This window comes from Microplitis mediator, chromosome 1, assembly GCF_029852145.1.
Source record: "Microplitis mediator isolate UGA2020A chromosome 1, iyMicMedi2.1, whole genome shotgun sequence".
Taxonomy (NCBI): domain Eukaryota; kingdom Metazoa; phylum Arthropoda; class Insecta; order Hymenoptera; family Braconidae; genus Microplitis; species Microplitis mediator.
In genome coordinates, this window is record NC_079969.1 from 8,960,347 (window position 1) to 8,987,722 (window position 27,376).

General features: G+C 27.1%; 1 protein-coding gene across 5 annotated transcripts in view; it reads left to right on the forward strand.

Annotated features, from left to right (window-relative positions):
* The window catches only part of LOC130676968 (fasciclin-1), a 202,253-nt gene that overhangs the window by 98,638 nt on the left and 76,239 nt on the right, over positions 1-27,376 (forward strand). For 4 of the 5 annotated variants that reach the window (XM_057483482.1, XM_057483489.1, XM_057483495.1 and 1 more), the window contains exon 2: positions 26,594-26,732. In XM_057483482.1, coding sequence (XP_057339465.1) covers positions 26,594-26,732 — 139 coding nt within the window. Of the gene's footprint in view, positions 1-9,389; positions 9,396-26,591; positions 26,733-27,376 lie in introns of those variants that run through there. The other variant, XM_057483507.1, reaches the window with a different exon arrangement.

The following is a 27,376-nucleotide window of genomic DNA, read 5'->3' on the forward strand; positions in this document are numbered from 1 at the left end:
CATTTTTTTTCGGAGGGGGCCGTCTTGCCCCAAAAAAAAAAATTTTTTTCAGGAGCTTCACCAAAATTTTGGTGAATTGAGTTCAAGTTGGACAAGAGTAAATCGACTTGATGGTTAAAAGCCACAAATAATAATAACCGGCTTAGGTGGGCCGTCTTGCCCCGGTCTCCCCTATGTGTTTGTGTTATGAAGGGTAGTATACTTTTCACTGGCAATAAGTGACTATTCACTGCCAAATAGTGATTGTCACGTGATTTTTACTAATTTTTTACTAAATTCTATTCTCTACAATAATGGATCCTATGACTTTTGCTGTAAACTGCCTAGTTTCAGAGATATCGGCCAAAATCGTTTTTTCAAAATGGCGCCTGAAGCTCCACCGGAATATGTCAGCAATTTGTGATTTTATACTCAGTAAGTGATCCTGAACCTTATATAAAAAAAAAGAATTGGATTGAAAATTTAGTGCGAAGTTGACCAAAAAAAAACGTCTATTTATACTGGCCTATAATTCGTTTTTAGAGAGCAAAAGGGCGTATAAAAATATATGTCCTTTTGGAATTAGTGACGCGATATCATCTATTTGTGGTAAGTAAATGATATATTTGTGGTAAAGATATTAAATTTGTGACGAATAACGGAAAATTTAGTGATACCTAAGATATATTTGAAGCACATGGCCCGACTAACATTTATTTGCAGCAATTAGATCATTTCTTTACCCCAAATAAATCACTTATTTCACGCAATTACATTGCTCAAATATACTATATCTTTCTCACAATTAAATATTTATTTGGCCACATCCAAATATACGATATCTTTGGCTCAGATGAATCTTAGGCAGCTCAAATAAATATTTTTTTCAGTCTATCAAAGATACAATCAAAATGTATAGAGACAAATTCATAGATGATTAAATTTCATATGGAAAAGTATTCTCTATATTTTAAGGGTAAATTGATAGTTAAAGTTGTCATTATTAAAATTGAAGTATAAAATTTGATTATATTTAAATAATGCGAGTAAAGAGGTTTAATTGAAATTAAAATACAAGGTGGGACTAAAGAGGGTTTGAATAAAAGAGGGTAGAAGGAATATGTCGTTAGTTTTGTTGGTATATGCTCTATGTGATTTATCGTTCGTGTCGTTTGCCGGTCTGAAAATTTACTCGGGAATTAGTTTAGTTTTCGTCGCGAGATTTTACTGGATACTATATGCAGGAAGTACATCAAACATGTATCTATATATATATATGCATATATGCATATGGTATATTAGTTTTACTTGTTTCTGATGCATGAATATATATTTTAGGTACTGAGTGTTATTAAGTTGGTATTAATATTTATTAATTACTTAAATAATAATTTTACAAAACTCCATGTACAAGTAAGTTGCTTGTGAATGAACGAGCGAATTATTAGTTTTATTATATTTTAATTGTCGTCATATTTAAAGTATATTTAAATCATAAACAATTTTGGAAAATCGAAAGGTGCACATCTTAATGGTTACATGACTAAATATCACATTTGTAATATCAGACGACAAAATCCCGGGAAAAAATGATCAGACATGATTAGACATGAACAGGCATGAGTCTTCAGGCATGATCAGACATGAAAAATGACCATGCATGTTCAGGTCTGATCAGGTATGTTCATGTCTGTTCATGCCCAGCCGGGTAAACAAATTATAGATAAAAAATGGCCCTATATAATTATGTATCACTATATGCAATTATATATAATGATTTCTATAAAAATAGAAAAATTCGGGCGTGTGTAGAATTTGAATCGTGGACCTCGCGCTCGAAAGTTTAACCCGCAACCAGTTGACCTAAGAGACTGACTTGAAAAGTAAGTTTCATATGAACTTCAAGTAATAAAAATCTTATATACATGATAGATTCTGGTCAACAAAATTTTATATCTAATTTATTGATTATTGATTTATAGTTATATGAAATCATATATAATTACGTTAGATATATATATATATATATAACTAAGATTTTAAATTTAATCCCATATATCAGGCTGGATCAGACATGATCAGGCATGGTCATGCATAATCAGGCCTGAAAGTATTTAACGCTTCAGAAACGAACAGGCATGGCCAGGTATGATCAGGCCTGATCATGTCTAAATTCAGGCCTGATCATACATGAACAGGCATGGTCAGGTCTGATCATTTTTTCCCGGGATTTCACAGTCAAAATATCACATTATATTATGACTGAGTTCTGTTGTAACTACAGGACGCCCTGTAGCTGCAACGGGAAAGCCACGTAGTACTTACAAGATCAGTCCTGCTGCAGGCACAGGTCTATTTCTGCCGCTGCAACAGGACTAATCGTGAAGCTGTAACTAGACGGGTTCTGTAGTTGCTACAGAACTTTCCTGTTGTAGCGGCAAACTCATGCTATAGGACCTATTCCTGTTGCAGCAACAGTTCCTTTTTTTTCGTGTACAATTAAACAAAAAGGATTTGGATCATGATTTTCAAAAGGGTTCTTGCGATAAAAAATAAAAAGCTAATAAAAAAAAAATTAAGCCAAATTATTATATTTTTCGAGAGTTATCGTGCTTCCGAAAATTCGTACAAGATAATTGACAGCACTCGTTTCTTGGATTTAAATGAATAGAATAATTAAACGATCTAATACCGGGTCGAAATTGTTCCTTAACAAATTGTCCTTGTACTGGTGTACAATTTAATCTATTTTAGTACAAGAGTACAGAGATGATTTAACGTGGGTGAATCAATCGAAAAAATAGTTTCGATTGTCAGGCACACACTGCACGTTCGCGTTTGAGATGTGAAAAAAAAATAAAAAATTAACAAGTCAAATTTTACAAAAACTATAAAAGTTTAAACAAAAAAAGTAAGTTTTAATAAGCAAAATTACTCCCATTTGTATAATTTTCGAATCCTTTTATCTCATGAATGTCCGTGTCTAAGAACTGTAAAGTGTAAAGGTCATTGCTAGAGGCATATGAATTTCCATAGTGCATTAACGCACCAGTTAAGTGGGTGTTTGAGTCGTCGAGGTCGTATAAGAAGTAACTCTTGGTCTTGCTCTGCTCTTACCTCTACTCCTTGTTCTCAAACTACAAGCTTCCACTTGTACACCCACCAATGCTTACATCTACATCTACATGTATATCTATTGTATGTCTTATTTAACTATATATGTCTATTTATCTGCATCCACCCCAACTGTCTATATATATTTCAATATACATATAAACATTGAGAAGTCGGAGAGCGAGGAATAGAGTGAAAGTCAGAGAAGAGACAAAGAGGAATGGAAACTTAAAGCTTGTGAGGGAGGTACGTGTGTATAGAAACCTTCAACTCTGCTACTCATGGCTAGGTGCCAAATGCCATGCCATGATGCCATGCCATTGTTCTATATATTGCTAAGTTAAGACCAAGAACAAGAACAAGACCAAGACCAAGACTTTAAGACCAAGCATGCACACAAACACGAGCATTGAACGTCAGGAATTTCCTACCCCATTTTCGATCGTTGAAATTTTATAACTACTTCATTTAATTTTTTAATAATTATTTTTTTTATTTGAAATTTGAAAATTTTGAATCGATCTATTTTAAATAGAAACAAAAATTGGGAGAGATTTTTAAATTTTTGCAAGCGATATCCGAAAATTGAAATCGATTTGTTATAAATCGATAAATTTATGCTGATGTAAAAAACAAAAATTAATTCTATGATTGTTATCTAAAATTTTAAACCGATGAATCGAAAATCAATACTTGAAATTCTAATCGATTTATTGTAAATCGATATATCGATAGTGATAGAAAACATAAAAAATTTAATTTTATAATGAAGGCTTTAATTTTTCGAATCAATAAATCGAAAATCGATACTTGGAATTCCTCATCGATTTATTGAAAATCAATGTATCGAAATTTTTAAATCGATGTCTCGATATTACGACCAGTTCTCATTATATAAGATTACATAATTAAAATTTATGAGTCGATACTTCGCAAAAAGTCAATGCATAAAAAAATATTAAAAATTCCGCGAAAAAAGTGTATAGGTGAAAAGTATATTTCAAATTATAATTGTATTGTATGAAATTATACTTCAATATATAATTCTCAATATATTTTCATGCAACTATTTTTTGCCGTTTTCATATACTTGAGTATACTTTATCAGTATAAGTAAGATTTGCAATTTAATATCTTGAGTTATATAAATTTGGATAAGCTAAACTATATCCGAATTTCACACTGATAGAAGGATTTCTTAGCATTTAAAAAGATTTCTCAGTACACTGAGAGAAAAAACTGGTTTTCTGAACTATGAAAAACATACACGGAGAAAAAAATATAGTAAATTTTACTAAAAAATATCAGAATAATTACTAAATTTGGATAGTAATCTTGAAACGCTTATGATTTATATGAAAAATTCATAAACAGATAAGCACATTTTACAAGTCGTTTAGTAATTTCTCATATACTAGTTATAGAAAATCTCCTATATTGCATATTAATTTTTAGTTATATTTAGTAAATTTTACTATCCCGTTTAGTAAATTTTACTATATTAGAATAGAAAAAAATACAATTTAATATCTATTAGCTTTTAACTTTTTATTATTATTGCTATCATTTTGATTATTATTGTTATTTATGTCATCTGTATTGGTGTAGGTGCCGATTTTTATTTTTTAAAAAATCACTTGTTTCAACCGAGATTCGAACCCTGATCTCCCGCGTGCGAGTCCTTTCTTATGACTGACGACCTGATGTCTCTTTTGAACAAAAGTTTCAGAACTTGTAATACATCTTTGTATATGCTATCCCCACACACTTTTAATTTTATCTATACATAGTAGAATTTACTATACAGATAGTAAAAAAATATAATCGTGTTAGCAAAAAATACATTGCGTATAGTAATTTTTAATGTTTGGTATAGTAACAAATCCTATATTGTATTAGAAAATTTACTTTCTTAAATTTGTATTTATTAATAATACTTATAGTAAAATTTACTATACAGATAGTAAAAAATATAATTGTGTTAGCAAAAAATACATTACGCATAGTAGTTTTTAATATCTTCTTATGTAATTATTAATAACTAGTAAATTTTACTATAGTATTGTAATTTTTACTATACTTTTTTCTCCGTGTAGTTCAATGACTTTTAATTTTAAACTGTAAAATTTACTGCTTCAAATTGTATTAATTTTATTACTATAACAAATTTTTAAAATTACAGTTTAAGTTTTAATGTTTAAGATTTTTGCCTCGAAAGCCTATTTTTACTGTAAAAACTGTAATTTTTCAACTGCTCTTTTTTCCGTGTACATCTTAAATTTATAATAACTAAGTATTGCATATGTTATAACTCATTTATGAGATATTTTGTCGCATTTATAGAAAGTATACACATAGATATACTTTGTCGTATACTTTAGAACTGTACAACATTTTCATGCGGGATTTAAAAAAAAACTTCTTACTCAAAAATGTGTTATTTGTATCTTATAAAAAAACTACCAAAACACGAGTCTTAAAATGTAACATCCATTTAAGCTCCATAAAATCTCTCAATCTACTAGTTATAGTAATAGTACTCTCGTACTCTTGTACTCTCGTACAGAGACTACTCCCTCGACTCACCAGACACATCCTTGCTGATGTTACGTGAACTAGGTTAACGTAATTGTGACGTCAGTGGAGTATGCGGTAACCCGGTTGTCCCAGTTTGCGGGCCAGTATATTCGGCACTGCGGTAAAAGCTCACTACTGTTTTACTTCTCTTTATATATTATAAACCTACATACATACATATATAAATATATACATATATTAATAATAATATAATATGTACAGTAGACGGAAACCTATCAAGTATAATCCGATTTCCGTCGACCTTCTTTAGATTATTCAATTAAATCACTCACTCACTCTTGATTACCGCCGTCTATTTATATTTTTAAATTAAAATTACCTTGTAATGAATTTTTGAAAAATTATTTTTTTAATTATTAAGTAGCTCTTAAAATTATAATTTATATTGATTTATCTTTTATATAAGAAGTATAAGAGTATGAACATGTAAGAGTAAATTTTACGAGTACTCACTGTGAATTTTCTTGAATTTTTTTTCTTAAAACCGTCATGCGGAAAGCTTGGCTTTACGCGGCTTTCTTAATGCTTCGACGGATACAAATGCGGTCAAGTGTAGGAAAAAGTGTCCCGACTACAGATTCAGACTAAAAACTTACCAAGAACTTATATATTATATATATATTTGGGAAAAAAAATTTCCAACGAAATTAGATGCTTTTTTACATTTATTCCATTAACTTAACATTTAATAAAAAAGAAAATATGACTTTTTTATTTTAACAAAAAAGTTAAAACAACTTTTTTTGACTGAAAAACATTTTTTTTTCTTTTGAATTAATATATTGTCTAAACTATTAAAAGTATGAAAAAATTAATCAATTCAATTATGTAGGAAATTAAATTATTTATAAAAAATATTTTTATAACTATACATTTTTACAAGACGCAAAAAAAGGTGTAGTTGAATTTACTACGATTGCGGATACATATACTACTCTGACTAGTAATATATAAGATCATTACGCATTTAGTAATGACTACTAACCTATTGTGGTACACAAACTGCAGTAACATCTACTACTGTCGTTGATTAAAACAACTCCTTGGTAAATGACAGCTGCGTTTCTTACTACTCCACATCATAGTTTCTAATTTTTTATCCTTAATTTATTTTTTAAATATATATTAATTGATATTTATTGTTTTTCATGGTATTTAAAGAGTTTAAAAAATTTTTAAATTTATGTCATATTGTTCGCACAAAGAGTTTTTAAATATATTTAAATGGATTTGTAAATAATTAATTCGAAGTGTCACACGCACTAAATTTTTAAAGTAGATTTTTTTTTCTATACGTCATGATATTTATTTTTCATTTTGAATTATTTTTATGACAAATTAATTCTTGTATTACTAACATACTTTCATTGAATATTTAATTTTTGTTGATATAAAATACAAGCCCCTAATTTTAAAGATTATAATTCACACATTTAAAGATGTAGTAATTATTACTACAATTGTGGAGCTAGTACAACCACACAGTGGGGTAAAAAAGTTAAAGATGGCGCTGTCGTTTTCGTTCGTCAGTCATTTTACTCCACATTGGAGTAGATTGTACAAATTATGTGATATTGTGTACTCCAAAAATAGTAATACCAACAAATTCTTATAAAATTGTGTGGTTAAAGAAACCACAGGGTGAGTTTTCCATACTACATTGAGTAGTTACTGAGCCTACAAATTTTGACCCCAGTCGAATAGTAAATAGAACTACTGCAGTAGAGATTAATCTTATACAGTGTCATTTATGCTACTCCATTTGTCGATACGATGACCACAAAATGTAGTTCAATTATTACTACTGTAGTGTGGTAAATTTAACTCCCGCGTTGTTTTACGTGTATAATTAATAAAAATATATATATATATCATAATCATGACTTCATCACAATATATCGTTGTCGGTACTCATTTTACGCGGAATTTCATCAGCTCGTCAACTGTCACATTCATTTTATCCTAAAAACTTTTTAAAATAATCCGCGGCCTTTTAATCAAATTAATTACCAAATAATTAAAAATTTCTCGAAATGTATCGGTGTGGGCACTCATCATGATGACCACAAAGTGTAGTTTAATTATTACTAATTCAGTGTGGTAAATTTAACTCCAGCATTTTGTTGCATGAAGTATCCAGTTTTTGTATGAATGATTGTTAATTTTTTTTTTGTTTTAAATTAAATATTTCGGAAAAAATATTGAACATATGGAAAAAATGAATCAATACGATTTCAAAGGAAAATAAATTCTTTATAAAGAAGGTCCTTTTCAACTTTGACCTAATTCTGATACTTAGAGAGAAATATTAAAAAATTGTCTCAAGGATAAGTTCAAAAAAAAAATGAATAAAAAAAAATCTATCACATGTTGTATATATATATAATCCGTAAATATGTCAAAAAATCCTTTGAAAGATTTAAAATGTTGATACTCCCTAGAGATGAAAAGTACAAAGTAAAGTCTGGACCTCAAATAAAAAGTAAGTTTGTCTGAAACTCTAAAGCTAAAAGATAAATTTTTTTTGTAAAAAAGATTTATTATATTTATTATTAAAGTAAACATCAATTATGAATTGAAAAATTATGAATTTATCTTTGCCTTGAAAAATAATTTACGAGCAATCGAGTAAATTAGGAAAAAAAATTTTCCATTCTCCTTAAGTGCATCGGGCTGACGTAATGACACGCAATATACCCCTACGGTAATTTATCTCTCATCTTTACCCTCTATAAATATAGCATGGAGTATAGAGAATATATAAATCTACAGAGTATGAGTTGGATGTACAAAAATCAAATAACATTATCTCACTTCTCGACTTTGTGTAATTTATTTATACGAACCACCCTAACGTGACTCACTTCTCGTGTTCAAACTTAAATCATTGCTTTTTCTACTTACATTATTGCATTATCTCTATATATCTATGCATATATATATAAGGAAAGGACGGACAAAACGACCACCCCAAAAAATTGATAAAAAAAAAATTTTTTCCATGATTTTTTGTAATTGTCATTTACGACTCGTCATTATTTTTGTACAATTTAAATTTAATTGAAGAGTTCCAAAATTTTCTTTTAAAGTTTTTTCATAAGAAAAATTTTTTAGGAATTATTCCGCGCACTCAATGTATTGTTGGCCACAAAAAATACATGCGGTTTTTTTTCGCTATATTTGAATTTTCTATAAATTATTAATTTTCAATAATTGTTTTTTCTTGACATCTTCACTTACTAAATGTATTAGACATATTCAATTTTATCATGGTCATTTTTTATAAAAAAGAATAAAAATTTTTCGGCCTGTTTTCAGCCAAATCAAGATTTTTCGGTCTATTTTCGAAAAGATTTTTACATGCGATAATTTTATTTAAAAAATATATATTCTGACCGAAAAAAGGCCAATTCATTTGTCGGCCAAATATCGGCCGATTTTTGGCCTCTTTAAAAAAAATAAAAATTTTTCGGCGGGTTTCCGGCCAAATTTCGGCCTCTTTCAATAAAATTATTCAATTTCGGCCAAATTAAGCTGTTCTGGCCTTATTTCGGCCAAAAATTTTTACCTGGGTACAGAAAAAAAAAATTTTATTTCTTTTTTGGAAGTGGTCAGTTTTGCCCGCCCGGGGAAATAAAAAATAAGATTTACAGTATTCAAATGCACAAAAATTCATTATTTTCTTAGCGATTCTGATTTATCTGCCCATTCCTTATACATTAATGGTGAACGAATAATGTTCGAATCGATAATTACTATTCGATTAAAAAAATTTAAACTATTTGTCAATTTTCAGACTAATTGAAAAATTGACGCATTAGTCGAACGTTTTCGAATTGTTCAATCCGATTCAATTCGATACCAATAATTCGCAAGTTCAAACTATTCACACACCCCTAAAATATATATATATATAAAATTTTAAAAAATTTTGAACTAAGAGAAATATTGAATCACCATAAATTTGAAATGTATTTTAAATGAAAACATCAAAAATATTATATATTAATAATTTATCATAACATTTTCATTTCGCATTTAATGCCGATTAAAATAAGAAATAAACTATATATGTATAGAAATTCTGATAAATATTTATCATTATAAATATACATTTGTCACGATAACATATTTCATACTCATTATTGTTATTATTGTTATAAAAAAAGTAACGAATATTTGTGAGGGTCGATGTTGGTAAACCAGCGGGTGGCATAAAATGAAAAGATAATATATAGATTTGAAGGGTGGATTTTTCGATTCGTATAAATCAATAGGTCGATGACAACTCAACGCATCGGGATAAAAAATATATATATATATATAGATATATGTATAATATATATAGTTGTAAAATAATTTACGGTATGACAAAACGTTTTGTTTGAAATGACACTTGAGATATTGACGATTTACTCCATAATATATATGTATATATATATATATATATATATATATATTTTTTTTTTTTAACACAATCTATGAGAATTTAACGAGGGAAAAAACTATCATGTGAATTTGAGAGAGAAAGTTTAATATAAAATGCTGATATAACATATTTTTATTCGGTTAAAATATATTTATACATATATATATATGAGTTTGAGAGTTTAGTAAAGAAATAAAAATAAATAAGAGAGATAATAAGTAAGTGGAAAAATAGTTGTAAGATGGTAAAGTTTTAATAGGTTTGAAATATAAGACCGTGACAGGGAGAAAATAAGTTGATACAAAATAAAGGATTTAATAAAGCAAAAAGATGATAATACTTTTTATAAAAAAAACAAAAAATTACTATATAAGAATATAAGTTTGAATAGAAATGAAGGTTTTGAAGAAGATTAGTGGCGGGAAATAAAATTTTAAAGAGAAAAAGTCGGTCCTATTTGCACAGTCGGTTCACTTTGCAATTAAAATTTCAAAATTTCGACTAAAAATAAATATTTTTGTACACACAAAAAAAAAATTCTCGACTGAAGGTAAATATTCTTGATTCAAGAAAATTTTTTTGGAGACCTAAATTTTCTCAGATAAAGTAGAAATCTTCTCCAACCAAGACGAATTCTCTTGGCTCAAGAAAATCTTGACTTGGTTCCCGAAAACGTTTGTCTTCAAAAACATTTTCTTGACTCAAAATATCTGTTTTTTCTGTGTAGTAGCTCATTTTACCCCTGTTTTTTTTAATCAAGTCAAAAAAACCCAGGGTGAAAGGGGGCTTAAAAAAAAAGAATAATAGTTCATATTACCCTGGTTTAGCTTTGTTACAAATTTAAAAATAAAAATTTGGTCGCTTTGTCCAGAGTAACCAACTTGCCCCATCAATTCCTAGAGTATGAAAAAAATGTTCTCTAAAATACGATCCTGAAGTTAACAATCAGCAATTTTTTTATTTTTATTTTCAACAAGTCAATGACAAAAACAAAAAAAAAATATGCACAAGTAGAAAATTTGAAAAACTAATGCAATTATTTAAAATATTTTTTTTTATGATTTGTCAATTTTAAAATATCTAAAAATTATCAGACGTCGGCTAACTTCAATGTCATTCCAAAATTGTGTCTCAATTTTCTCCTTCCCTACGAGGTTTTTTTTGTATTTTTATTTTTTTGAATAAAAAGTTTTTTTGTCCTTAATTCCGAAAACTATCAAAAAAATTTAATTTCAATGTTCATATAATTATTTTAAATTACATAGAGATAAATAATTTGTTATTAAATTTTATTAAATAATTGTCACATATGTAAGGACAGTAAGTCAAATATCACAATTATTTTGCTGTCATGCGACATCTATATATCTATCTACATATACATATATATACGTAGAAGTTTGCGTGGTGAAAACCATTAAATCTATTAGAGTTAACAAATTTTCAAACTTATTTACTTTTCACGTTACAATTGTGTTAATTAATAATCAATAATTCACGACTGATAATAATAAAAATTAAAAAAACAATTTTCTCATATAAAAAAAATCTTAAATAATATCAACCATGTCACTAATAAATAATAAAAAATAAATATCGATAATTTAAAATAATATATAGAAGCTGGAACGAATTTCGGTAAAAAATTTTCAGTAGATCAGACTTGATTTAGTCAGACGTAACTAGAATTTATTACAGTTTTTACTGGTCAGACATTTTTTTTTTTTTATGGTAAATAAATTTTTTATATTTAATTATTAATAAATGATTGGATAAAGTGAACAATTAATAATTAATAAAAATTTATTGAGATAATACTTTTAATTCTTTTATAAGCGGATTGGGCTTACGATTAAATTTCTATCAAATCAGTGTAATATTGATATGAAATTACTCTGAAGTAATTTAAAGCTGATATTATTTATGATTTTTCGTAAAAAATTTATCGACGCTCGTTGATTTTGTTAAATTTTTTTTTTTAAAGGGCGGAAAATTTTATTTTTATTGGAGTGCAAGTGTTGAATCGAAGTTTATGTCGAACTGAGTACGAGAATTTAAAGGCTCGAAGGGACGTAAAGTTTAGTAGAGTCCTCTGGAGTTACTTTAGCAGCGTCAACTATTACTGAGCTGGATTTTATAGTCGGGGTTGAGTGAAAAATCTGAGATTTTTAGCTTTACTTATTTCTATAAAGTCTGTTTGTCGTTAGGTATTAGTATTACTTATTATTATTATTATTTTTTGAAGTGTGAGCTGCTAGAGGATTTTAGTGATTTTTTTTATTTTTAAATGGATAAAAGGTAGATTATGGACTCATATAACTTTTGATGGATTTTTAAAAAAATTAGTTATGAATTGGTCTGAGAAAATAACGCACAGATAGTGGATTTCTTTAACCCCGAAGAAAGCTAAAGATTGTTAAAGAGTTTCGCAAGATTTAACCTCGAAAAGTTAACTATTAAATTTTTCTAAATCTTTCATTGTAATATCGAGGAACTAACGGAGAAAAATATAAAACAAACGGTAGTAATTTATATAAATATTTAAATAAAATGAAATTGAGAATAATATGGGTGAGTTTAAACCCTCTTTTAGACTTCAGACGCTTTTAGTTTGATGTTTAAACTCACCCGAGCAACCTGAGCCTTCATAGGGCCCAAATCCCCACCACTTACTCTCACTAAATAATGACCATTTATTTAATATATAATAATTACCTATAAAGTTTTTTTTAAACGTTTAAATAATTTGAACTATTTACACCTCATTAATATTTAAAACCCAAGAATTTAAATTATCAAAGACTTAAATAATTGTAACCTCAAAAAATAATTAAAATAATTTATTCATTTTTAAAAACAACAACTCAATAAATTTTGTAAATTTATCGATAATCATTTAAATTCACTATTTATTTATATTTAAAAAAATTAATATCATTTAAAAACTACATATTTATAATTAAAACACGGTATTAAAACAGCCAAGTGGGCAATAAAAATGGCCGACAAAATTATTTTACCAGCTCAAAAAAATAAATTAGATTCTTTAATAATTTAAAAATAATAAATAAATTTAATTACCGAACAATCATTTAAGTTCATTATTTATTTATAAGAAAAAAAATGAATATTGTTAAAAACTAAATATTTCTATTTAAAACACTGTATTTATATTGTGAGGTGGGCAATTGAAGTCGCCGTTTAAAATTCTCAATTGTCTTAAAGTAAATAACTTCCAGTAGATTAACTACTCAGCACTAAAACAACAAAACAAAGCAAAAAACAAAAAATCCCCGTGATTCATAAACAGAAGACACGTGTCATGTTTTACCATTTAATTTACACTCGATTTAGCTGCCGCTGGTGTCGCTGGCTTACTATACAACAGCCCGGCATAAAAATAAATGCACACCCTCTGTAAATTATCATCCCTTATATTACATTTTAAAAACATTTAAAGACCCCAAGGCTGTCTTTTGAAATTATTTCGACCCACTGGTTTTTTAAAAACTTTAACAAATACCTCAAACAATATTATTATTTAAAACATATATATTTATATATATATATATATGCAAATTTCATTTTATTTTTCATGAATACAAATTTATTTTTTTATTTAATTTTCTCAAATAAAATTAAGAATATAAATATATATATATATATATATATATATATATATATATATATATATATATATATATATATATATATATATATATATATATATATATATATATATATATATATGACGACATTGTAGCTTGTAGGATTTAATAGACAAAGAAAAATATTAAGGATTAAATAAAATAAACGCGAGCATGGACGCAAGTGTGAGTGCGGGGGTCGGGGGTTGGGGATCGAGCTGGGGCTAAATGGTTGTAAAAAGGTAAAAGTTGGCTGGCTGGTTGGTTAAATAAGGGTGGGTGGTTTTTACGATGATTTACGGTAGCTTTTCACCACTCTGAATATTTTCCCTGTCGAGCGGGTACGAGCTAGTGTGTGCTGCTCCTAGTACCGGCCAGCACACAAAAGACTCCGCGGTAAGAACCAAGAGAGAAATGGACGTTTAAAGGTCACTTCACCCTTTACTTTTTTACGCCCAGATACTTTTAGGGATATATTATTTTTTGGGTGTAAACATTTTTATAACTCAACGCTCAAGCTTTTAAGTTCCGATATTTTTTCTTCTTTTTTAGTAGAAATTTACGCTGAGAAAATGGAAAATTTCTAAATTTTTTTTTTTGACACCATTAACTCAAGGGATGAAGTTACTGGAAGTAATGAACGATTTTATGAAAAATTTTTGGGGGAATTGAAAAAATTTTGGACATGGAAATTTGTTTGAAAATTTTTGAGTGAAAATAATTTTTCATGGGGAAATTTTGTTCAGAATTTGATGACTTGAAGGTGCGATTAATGATTTTGATTAAAGAAAATTTATTTCTAGAAATCGAAAATTTTTCAAATTCGAACTGAGACATTTTTTATGATTTCGATTAATAATTTTTTTTGTAAAGCAAAATTAAATTTTTATGGGTCAATTATATAAAATTTGAGATATAAACGATAATTTTATTTGAAAAAATTTATTATCAATAAAAATTAATTCTTAATGATAAAAAAATTCAAAAAATTTCGGTTCGAAAATTTTAATGACTCGTAATTTTTTTTTTCTCAGCTTTTATGGAGTAAAATTAATTTTTCAGGATTTATTTGAACGCAGAATTTTATGAAATTCCAAATATGATTAATGAATTTGTCAAAAAAATTTTATTTAGTCATGAAAATTAGTTTTCACAAATAAAAAATTTAAAAATTTGAACTGGAAAATTTTCTATGATTTCGATCAATGATTTTTTTGTTTCTATGAAGTAAAATCTATTTTTTGTAAGCAGATTTTTCTCAAATTAAATGAACCTGAAAATAGACGTATCCATTTTCCAAAAAAAAAAAATTTGATAAAATCTTTTCATCTCCAGGAATTTTTTACCGGGTTAAAAAAATTTCATTAATCAAACACTAAAAAAAAAAAAAAAAAAAAAAAAATATCGTATGGAAAGAATAAAAAAAAGTTGAGCAGATGTGTGTATTATCTTTTTGATTCAACCATTAAATTTTTATCTTTAAAAATAAAAAGTTTACAAAAAAAAATTTAGCATCTGACTTTTTACCCTCGATATTTTTCTCCTCATCCTCCATAGAGGTAGTACCCACTTTTTATACTCTTACTCCTCAGTAATATTGCATCGGGGAGAAAGAAAGAAAAATCTTCCGAGAGAGAGATAGACAGAGGGAGTAAAAATAAAAAAAATTACGGGGTAGAAAAGTTATCGAGTTTCACTCTGTCTCGGTCTTGGTCTCGGTCTCGTAGCGAGGGTGGAAATAAGAAAGTAGCAAAGCACAAACGATAAAGATGTCTGATGTCTCTAGAAAAATTTTTTTAAACATTACTCCCTTGCTTTCATACCCTCTATCATTTTATTTATTTAACACAAACTTGGGTTAAATATAAATACAAATTGTAAACTTTATATTTTATAAATAAATTTATCTTTTATTTTTATATTAATTAACTTGAGGGTAAAAATAATAAATATATATATTTTTAAGTTCTATGTTTTTCAATATAACTTTTTAAATATCAATTTGTCGATAGAAACCAATCAATACTTTTCTGTAGGAAATTAAATTCTCTATAAAAAATGTCCTCGTCAATTTTTCGTTATATCCAGATCTTGGTCTCCAAATTTGATTTAAAGTATAAATATTTCAAAGCCGAATTTCAAAATTCAACAAAAATTTATTTTTTATCATCACTTGTAAACTATCAACTTTTCGATAAAAATCGATCGATACTTTTTTGTAGGAAATTAAATTTTCTATAAAAATGGTTCTTGTAAGTTTTTCGTTATCACCAATATTCGGCCTCCAAATTTGATTTCCAGTATAAATATTTCGAAGCCAAATTTTGAAATTTGATACAAATTATTTTTTATTCATTTTTTAAGCATAACTTGTAAACTATCAATTTTTTAATGAAAATCAATCAATACTTTTTTGTAGAAAATTAAATTTTCTATAAAAAAGGTCCTCATAACTTTTTCTTTATCACCAATATTTGGTCTCCAAATTTGATTTCCAGTATAAATATTTCGAAGCCAAATTTTGAAATTTGATACAAATTATTTTTTATTCATTTTTTAAGCATAACTTGTAAACTATCAATTTTTTAATGAAAATCAATCAATACGTTTGTGTAGAAAATTAAATTTTCTATAAAAAAGGTCCTTATAACTTTTTCTTTATCACCAATATTTGGTCTCCAAATTTGATTTCCAGTATAAATATTTCGAAGCCAAATTTTGAAATTTGATAGAAATTATTTTCCATTTTTTTTTTTCATCATAACTTTTGTAAACTATTTATTATTTTATAAACATCAATAATTACTTTTCTGTAGGAAATTAGATTTTTTACAAAAAAGGTTTTTGTCAATTTTAATGAATTTTTTCATTAAGGTAATTATTATTTTATTCCTGTATCAACATTTTTATTTGAAATGTTATTTTTGACCCATTTTATTTTTAGTAATTAAAAGTTTCTTTTAATTTATTGAGCGACTTTATATCAAAGTTCTTTCTGCGAATAAAAAAAATTATAAGTACTGTTTTTTTTTATACTTATTAATAAACCAAAAAATCTAAATTATGATATTTTTCTTTTATAATTAAAAACTCAATAAAAAGTCAAGAAATAAAAATAATAATAATAATAATAAATAATAATAATAAAAAGTTTTGAGTACTATTGAATAAGAATTGTCTCTGTGTACTCAATATTCAAGTTCTTATTTTATTCGTGTTGAAAATTCAAAATATCCTCATTATAAATTCTATAAGATGTCGTAGTTTCTTGCTCTATCTATATCTCCCACGACAAGAGGGTCTTGATAATTCGATACGACGTTTAAAATCTCTTTACATCTCATGCAATTACGTCACCTTTTTTTACCATCATTATTATCATTATTATTATTATTGTTAGAAAAATTAAAAATAATAATACAGATTGCGAATAATAAAATTAATTAAACGTCAAAACCATAAAAGTGTTGACGGTTTATTTAATATTTGTTTATGCGTGGTTGCTATTATTATTATTATTTGCTCTACCCCTTGAGCATTAATTTATATTTCAACCCGAGGCGATAGGAATACCATCAATGAATTAAACGGAAGTTTAATTCTAACTATTTCCGAATAATAAAATATATGGATATTAAAATTTCAAATGGCATTTATTTCAAAATTTATACAAAATTTTTTTTCTACGTTTTTTTTTATTTTACTGTTAGTAAACTATTGGATTTAAACAAATCCGGTTTCGCAACTTTTTCATACACGATTTTCTTGCCTACAATTTTCCTGGCATACATTTTCACTGTATCTACAATAGTTTACTGGTAATTCAAATTCAAAGATCTGTTTTCTAAATTTTTTGTCAATTTTACACAAATGGAATACTTTAGATCACAATTCCAGCTAAACTATCAAAGATACAATAAAAATGTATACCACAAAATTTTTAGACAAAAAAATTTCCTATCAAAAGTTCCTGATTCAATTTCTCTCTAAACTTAATAGTTAACAAGTTATTGTAATTAATTATAAAACTATTACCGACCTCTTAACTTTCTGTCTAAAAAAATTCAAACACCTTGACACTAAACCGCATGTATCTTAATAACGATCAATTTTTCAGTATTTTATGCACCTACAAAATAAATAGATAATTTAATGACCTTTCCAATGACTACCAATGATGTCCATTTATCTTCAATTATTACTGAAGTATGATTAGTATAAATAATTTATTTATGACAACTTTTATTATTTAAACGTGAATCCCTAGACAATAATGATAATAATAATAATAATAGAATTACAAAAGTTCTGAGTCTATTAGATTTCAAATCCTCAAGAGTCACACTACTACTATACATGTGGATGCTACAATACACATAAATATATTGTACATCCATTCAATCAATCCCAATACGATGTTTGATTTTCCACTCCCTTATAGTTTACCCTCGTGACGTTAAATAAATAAATATACAGAAAAATAGGATTTATTGATGCTAGAAATTCTTTGCATTATGATTTGAAAACAAAAATTTTCTTAAGACTAGAAAAAATTTTTTGGCGCCAAAATTTTTTCGGTTCAAAGAATTTATTGTATTTTTGGGGGGAAACAAAAATTTTCTTGGGGTAAGAAAAAAGTTCTTGCGTCCAGAAATTCATTTTTTCTGAATATGTATAAATGTATATGTATATATATATTTTTTTGACATTCACTTGACAGACAAATATTTTTTTCTACCCCTGAATTTAGAAAACGAAAAAAAAGTGGAATTACAAATAAACTCTTAAATATTTATAAAATAAATTAATGCAATTTTTTTTTTGCGTGGGAGGATTAAAAATATAAAAAAAAATATATGTCCGGTTATGGAGATTTTCGTAGGAAAAAAATAAAAATAGTGACCTCGTTTATTTATTTCTTGTCACGGGCTGGGGTTTGGAGGAAGAGACCATCGATCTACGTTACACGTCGACATTTTATTCAAGGGTTCTGATAATCATTTCCTGTTTCGGATTGTTATGGTAATCGAGTAGAGAAGACAAATGATAGCTTAATTTATTTGGTGAATCTTCTGGTTTAGATAAACCCACGGTCGGCATGATAATTTTACTGACTTGTAAACTATCGATTTTTCCAAAAAAGTCAATCAATTCTTTTTTTTAGAAAATTTAATTCTCTACAAAAATTGTCTTGATGATTTTTCTCTATCTCCAATTTTTTGTCTAAATAAATATCAAAATAAAAATATAAAGAACAAAATTTGAGTTTTTATACAAAATGTTTATTTATTTTTATTATAACTTCCAAACTATCGATTTTTACAAAAAAATCAATCAATACTAAATTGTAGGAAATTAAAAGCTCTACAAAAAAGGTCCTCACAAATTTTTCTCTATCTCCCATAGATTCGCTCAAAATAAAATTAAAAGAATAAAAATGTAATTTTCTTATCGAAATTTTGTCACTGAACTTAATTTTGTTTTTTTGGCGGCATTTGATAAAAATAATAAGATTTTTTTGTACGTTGTTTATAAAGAAAAGTAAATCGTTTAGTGAATTAAAGTAGTATCACTGTTGAAAATGTTATAAAAAAAAAAAAATCTTTTGAATTCTCTTGTGTCTCACACTCGAGATCGCTCTTGCAAAATCTATATAGCGGATAAAAACTCTTTTGCGTCTTTTAGTCTTTACTTATTCTCTCATCTGTGTGTTCTATTCGCTCGAATAGACTCGAAGCTGCTGGTACAGAAGTTCCCATTTTATTCCCTTCGTTCTTTATCGCGGGGTTCCTGTCCCACGTCTTTTGTAACGACAATGTCGGTTTCAGTTCAACTTAATGCAAGAATATAAAGAATTGTCACGAGACTAGGCGACACGAAAAATCAATAGACTATTTTGATACCAAACAAAAATTAAAAAAAAAAAAATTAGCGAATTATTTTTTTAAAATTTGGAACCGTCGAAAAATATCGCGGGGCAGAAGTGGAAAAAAAAATTTATTTTAAAGCCCAAAGTCTAGTTTTCGAGCCGTGAAAAAAATTGATCGATTGATCCTTGACTGAGATTTACTTCAAAAAAAATCCGTGATGAAAATTATTAAAATTTTTTAAGCAAAAAAAAAAATTTCTCATTTATTTTACAAAATTGAATTTGAAAATAAACAAATCGTACGTGGAGTTAATTACTCATGAGTAAATAACTAATTATCGTGGAAGAAAAACAAATACGGTTTTAAAAACGCCAACGTCGGATATTTTGAGTGCTGCAGCATTAGCCAAAAAGAAATTATTTTTTGTCTGATAATTAAATTGAAAAGCAAATTCATTATTTACTTCCGTTGATCAATGTTTGAATATTTAATTTAAAATAACTAACAGCTTCCAAAGTTATCAATTTACAAAAAAAAGTTCGAACACTTTTCTGCAGAAAATTTAATTCTCTACAAAAAAGATGTTTATAATTTTTTTAGTAAACTCAATATTTAGCCATTTAATTTCCAATAAGTAAATTCAAAAATTTGCTAATCTTCGGTTATGAGTTACAGCTGAATATATTACCAATACCATTAAGTCTCAAGTTTTTTTCACACCTGAAGAAGAATGTCCCCATTAACAAATAGCTAATTTCAAATTTAGAATTATATTTATTTTTGCTTAAAAAAAATCTCATTAAACTCAAAATTTTTTTTTCTCCATCTAAATGCAAGTCACGTATTCAATAAAAGCGACTTTTAGTATAGTTTACTATTGCTTTCAACCCTATTTTTATTTCAATACCTTTATATATCTTCGTATAAATAAATATATATACATACAAATAAAATTCTTGAAAACAAATATTTACTGTACGCGATTTTTGAGCTCTTTTATTACAACATTTTTATCTTTCCTTTATTTTATATATATATCTTGCAATATATTTTAGTATCTCTATAACTCAATAAATACAGAAAAATTTATACGAAATAAAATTTATTAGTCTAAATCTCGTAAAAAAAAAATTAGTTTCAAGAAGATTTCAAAAAGTAAACCTGTAGAATTTCTAAATCTGAGGCAGATTAGAATTTGAAAGTAAACTTTTAATATATTGATTGCAAAGAATATAATTGATTTAGAACTTCATATTGACGAATTTCCAAGCAGATAAAAATGTTTTCAAATCATAGTACAAAAAACATTTTTATTACATTTTTCCCTCATTTAGAAAAATTTTAAATGCATATGAAATTCTTATATTGGAAAAAAAATATATAGTAAACATGTTTTCAAAGTTATTGTGGAAAAACGTTCTTATTTATCTCAAAATCAGCCTACATAATATTTTGAATCAATTATATTTTTTAAAATGAAAATCCCAAAAATTCTAAAAAAATTAAATAAGTTCTAATCTGTTTCAAATTTACAAATCGAACTCTTTCGGAATTTTTCCGGAACTTATTTTTTTCCACGCGATATATAGGGAAGACGGGACACGACTACCCTATTAAGTAGTTAATTCTTTATTGTGATTTTTGAGCATCGGGTACAAGTTGTTTTGATTTATCTCAAACAAAGTCATCATTTTTTTGTCGAAATTCAGCAGAAAAAATTTTTTTACCCTAAAATTTTAATTTCTTGAATTATAATATTTTTCAAGAACACCAGAGGATTTTATCTAATAACTAATTAAAGAAACCCAGAGAATGCGGCTGGATCCAGTTAATTATGCGGTCTACCCGCGAGCATGTACTTGATACACGCAGAGAATTTTCCGGTATTTTTTGCATCAAAAATTTATATAAAAATGACTATAGTCATAGTAACATGAGAACAGTATAGAATTATTGTACAAATTACCGATAACGTAAAAATTTAAAAAATACATCGAACAGAATTTACAAGGTGCATTGTAATTTTGACAAAGCAACAGATTAAATTTATACCAACTGCATCGTAAAATTTATTAGGTTAAATCAGAATATTTAGTACGCAGTTGGTACACGGAGAGAAAAAAATAGTTATAATTCCTATGTAGAATGGTAACCATTACTATGTTATATAGAAACGAGGATTTTTTAACGTCGAGAGTCACCGGGCAGAGTAATCCCCCCCATTCTACATAGTAACGGTGGCTATGCTAGCATAGAAGTGATTACTATTCTACATTGACGAGAGAACTATGTAAATGGATATGGCTACAATGTTACCTAGTAACGTTTACGATGTTTTATTTATTTCATTTTTAGTAAATAAGGTTATGACAAAACAAATAACTCAGGTTACTACAAATAGATATATGTAGAAATTGAATTAATCTATTGAAATAATTAAGATATTGCTCAAAATGAAATATCATTTTTTGATAACAGATAAATAATAATTAAATAAATTAAAATATTTAATAATATACTTCGCACATATACATGTAACACATACACATAGGTTACTGCGCAAACGTCCGCGCATGTTTACTTTCTTGTCTCACTTATTAAACTGTAACGACAGCTATTCCAGCATGGGACTGAGTACCATTCTACATAGCCCTGATTCCCATGCTAGATAGCGATTTTTACCATTTTAGTTGTTTCAATGTGACATAGTAATCATTACCAGAAAAATGGTAATGAGTCTTATTCTACATAGCATTATTTACCATTTTACAAAAAATGAGTCTGGTTACTATGTAACATAGTAATCATTACTATTTTTTTCTCTCCGTGTATAAATTTAATCTGTGGCTTCGTCAAAATTACAATGCACCTTGTAAATTCTGTTCGATGTATTTTAAAATTTTTACGTTATCGGTAATTTGTACAATAATTCTATACACGGAAAAAAATGAACTATATAAATTGAGAATGACAAGTAATATAATGATAAAGTGATCAGTAAATACCATCATTCTAAATAGTAATTTTTTCATTTATGATTAAAACGTGAATAATTACAGGATAAGTATGAAAATTCATTGTCTATGTAAGAAAAATTACTATTTCAACTTTAAAAATCGTAACTGATACTTAGAAAATAGACGACACGTATTATAAAATTTACTATTTGAATGTTAAAATTCCCCATATTGACAACCGGGCCCCGGGTTATAATTTCAAATAGTAATTTTTAAAGTTTTTTTTTTTCCGTGTACTGTTCTCATGTTACTATGACTATAGTAATTTTTATATAAATTTATTATGCAAAATTTACCGTAAAATTCTCTGCGTGTGCTCCCGTGTAAAAAAAATTCGTTCCAAAAAGAATCCAAAAAAGTTCTGCATGTGGAACTTCTAAAACATGAGACAGATTAGAACTTCGAATGGAACTTTTTTGGAACGTTAGTAATTTTGATGGTAAAAAAAAAGTTTTTATGAGCAAATTTAGAGTCAAAAAAGGACGTTTTTGGAATTTTATATAGACATTCTAAAAAAGTTCCAGAATCACCACTTTTGATTTTTTTATGGACTAAAAAAGGCATTCCAAAACATTCCAAAATCACTACTTTTGCATCTTTTGTCGAATAAAGACGTTCTAGAAACATGCCAAAATAGTTCAAAAATCACTACTTATGAATTTTTAATAGAACAAAAAAAAAACGTCCATAAAAAATTCCAAAAAAGTTCTAAGAATATCCTTTTTTGACTCTAAATTTGCTCATAAAAACTTTTTTTTTACCATCAAAATTACTAACGTCCCAAAAAAGTTCCATTCGAAGTTCTAATCTGTCTCATGTTTAGAAGTTCCACATGCGGAACTTTTTTGGAATCTTTTTGGAACGAATTTTTTTTACACGGGCTGCACAAATAAATTATTTAATTATTTTCTACACGCAAAGAAATAAATGATATATATGATTCGGATTTTCAATTGATTTTTATTGTTTGAACCATAAACCCGAATCAAAGAAGGTAATTCATAAATAATATAATATTGAAAGCGAAAAAGTATAAGAGTGATTCTTTAAAATATATTGATATGAAAAAAAAAAACAGTCACTCTTGGTCCTCAAATTTTATTGTTTGAAATGATAAAAAAACGTCATCTTGCCATGTTAGGTATAGTCGCATCAATAATACTTTAGGTTAATTCTTTCACATACATTGGAAGCCCACAAACACAAGTAAAATTTTGTTGTTTTAAACTATAGAAACTGATGTGCTTAAGATATACTTTTTGAAAATTTGAAGAAAGTAATAATTATCTAACGTTGTATATAAAATCAATTGCTCGACATTAAAAATTTTATTTATCATACTGAATGTTTTTTTACTTTTTTACTATAAACTTTAATGTTCTAAACATCGAATATTGAAGCAGAAACGTTAAATTATCATAATTTCATTTTGTTATCTAACAAACAGAAATTTCTATTACTTGTAACATGATTTATTTACATATAATTTTCAAATTTCAATATTGAAATTAAGATTATTATAATTTATTCTATAATACCGCGAAATTACTGTTGGAAATGATATTAAATTGTGAACACATTCTAAATTTTTAGTTATCAATTACTAATTTTTATAATTCATTTTTTTTTGCGTGTATGATAATTAAATGTGTTTTGAACAGCCATCGGGGAGATATGTTTTAGAAATCGGACAAAATCGAAACTGCGGCATTTTCGAGGCATAGGTCAAGATGCCGCAATATCAATTACAAAGTGATTTTGTTTTTTGGCAAATTTTTCAAGGAATCCGTTGTACCCCAGTATCCCCTGTATGCAAAAATTACTCTAGTATCTTTTCATAAATTAATTTGTAGAAAATTACGGCCCTTACTGAACTTCGACTTCATGACTGGAAAATTATATCAAATAAATAAATAAACACACATATATATATATATATATATATATATATATATATATATACTGTAAAAAATTCGGTAGTTAATATACGGTTTTTATTTGAATCCGAATTTACTCCAGATGTAATTCACGTTCATTTCGAAAAGTTTTAACATTATATATATATTAGGGTGCTTTTATTTTTGCGACGATTTTTTTTTTTTCGCTCCCATCCCGAAATTTTGTTGGAAATACCCCCCAAAAAATTCCCTGAGAGTTTGAGCCCTTAAAATTAATATTAAGTACTCGACCACAGCATGTGAAGATTTCCCATTTAAAATACACGTAAACTTGGGTTTTTATTTTTTAAACTTCTATAACTCCGCGGCATTTTATGATATCATCTCGCCCAAAGTCGCGATTTTCTCAGAATTAAATGCTCTACAAAAGTGCCCGAGGTCGCGAAGTCATAACTCATACAGGTGGGGTAGTACGGACCACTAAACTGAATTTTTTCATAGGATTCTTTTTTTTTCTTTCAACAACAAGACCTATAGAAAAAATGCAAGTGAAAACTTTATAGGAAATTCAATTTCCTACAAAAAAGGTCCTTAGCACCGAATCACTTAGATTGATATTTTTTGAGATATTAATTATTGAAGTTTACGTAGCATTGAATTCCCATAAAATGTCGAATCAAATCTTAGAAAATATTGATTTTTTATTTGACTAATATCTCAGAAAATATCAATCTGAGTGATTTGGTGCTAGAGACCTTTTTTGTAGAAAATTGAATTTCCTATAAAATTATCATTCACATTTTTTCGGTAGGTCTTGTAGTTGAGAGAAAAAACAAGAATCCTATGAAAAAATTCAGTTTAGTGGTCCGTACTACCCCACCTGTATGAGTTATGACTTCGCGACCTTGGGCACTCTTGTAGAGCATTTAATTCTGAGAAAATCACGACTTTGGGCGAGATGATATCATAAAATGCCGCGGAGTTATAGAAGTTTTAAAAATAAAAACCCAAGTTTACGTGTATTTTAAATGGGAAATCTTCACACGCTGTGGTCGAGTACTGAATATTAATATTAAGGGTCCAAACTCTCAGGGAATTTTTTTGGGGGTATTTCCAACAAAATTTCGGGATGGGAGCGAAAAAAAAAAAATAGTCGCAAAAATAAAAGCACACTAATATATATATATGTATATATATTAATATGAGTAGCTTATTAGTTTTGATAATTAATTGACATATTCTGTGGTCAATTAGCAGATACTTGTCTCCCTTTACTCCTCCCACGATTATTATCCCGCCCCCTTTTCGCCCAGTTCTTCAATATCTCTTGTATCAATACAATAGCAAGCTCATTAATTATTATTATCAATAATTGGTTCCTCGATAATCAATATTTGACATTATATATATATATTGAAACAGTAATTGAATTCATTTTGTTGTGGATTATTAAATTAATAGATATGATTAAATTAATCGACTGAAATTTATTTAATTATTTAAACTGCGAACCCAAAAATTTATATAAAAAAATGGAAAATTAAAATTTTAAATATTTCTCGTATATAATAAAAGAAGAAATGTAAACAATTAATATTCTGTATTCATCTAGGTGAACCCTGTGGCTGTCATTGTTGTTACGTTTTACAAATTACTGTATTTCCATTCATTCCTCAGCTCACCTCACCTCAACTCATTGTTACAACTTGCGCTCATTCCTCAACTAAAAATACTCGGGAAATAAAACATGAATAAATAAATATAAAAAAAATTGTAAAAAAAAAATTAATCCTTCATTTCTCTTAATTTTCTCACTCTCTTTCCACTGTTTTCATTTCATCTCGTGTAATTCAACGCAATTTTCATTTTTATTTTATCCCGATCCATTAACCCTTCGAACTTTTTTATTTTTTATTCTCTCATTTATTATTTTATAATTTAAACTTGCTCTTTATTTTTAATCAAAAACACTTTTGTCCATTATACAAATTACTTAACTTTTTAATAAATTGTTAAACTTTTTATTTTATTTTTGTTGCAGTTCTATCATCTGCTAGAAGATAATCAAGTGGCAAATAATACATTAATGTATCGACATGTTACAGTATTTGCACCGACAAATCGTGCATTCCAAGAATATGTACCTCAAAATAAAGACGCATTAGTTCTTTATCATATGTGTAAGTACTTTTTTTTTTTTTTTTTTCAATAAAACGATACGATAATTTTGTTGTTTTTGAAATTCCTTCTCAAATGAGTACCGACAACAATATTTTTAAAATATTAAAAAATACTCTTTTCATATATTTTTATATTTTACAACATATAGAACATATTATTACTTTATTCAAATGTATAGATGTAGGTACTCATTTTAGAGGAAATCTTGAGTACTGCAACAATAATTTATTGATTTTTTAATAAAAATTAAATTGTAAAATTTTAAAACGTCAAATTTTGTTAAAAATCAAAATTATTTTTTTTTTTAAACCAACAATCCGACTGTGTAGATTTTGAAATTCCCTCTCAAATGAGTACCCACAACAACATATTTAAAATCCTCTTTTTATATATTTTGTTGGATTCTCTGTACAAAAATCAATCTTTATTCTTATATATACTTTATTTAATTATTTCTTTTTACTAAATATTCTGTTCGAAATAATATTTCGAACAGTGTTGCATTTAAGTTGTAGTATATATATTTAAGTTGAGTTCAAAATATGTATATGTTTACTTAAAGAAAAAGAAAGCTAGCATGGATCAAATTTTATGACCTTAGGTACATGGGTCGACGAGAGATTCCAAGTAAATGCAAGGCAAT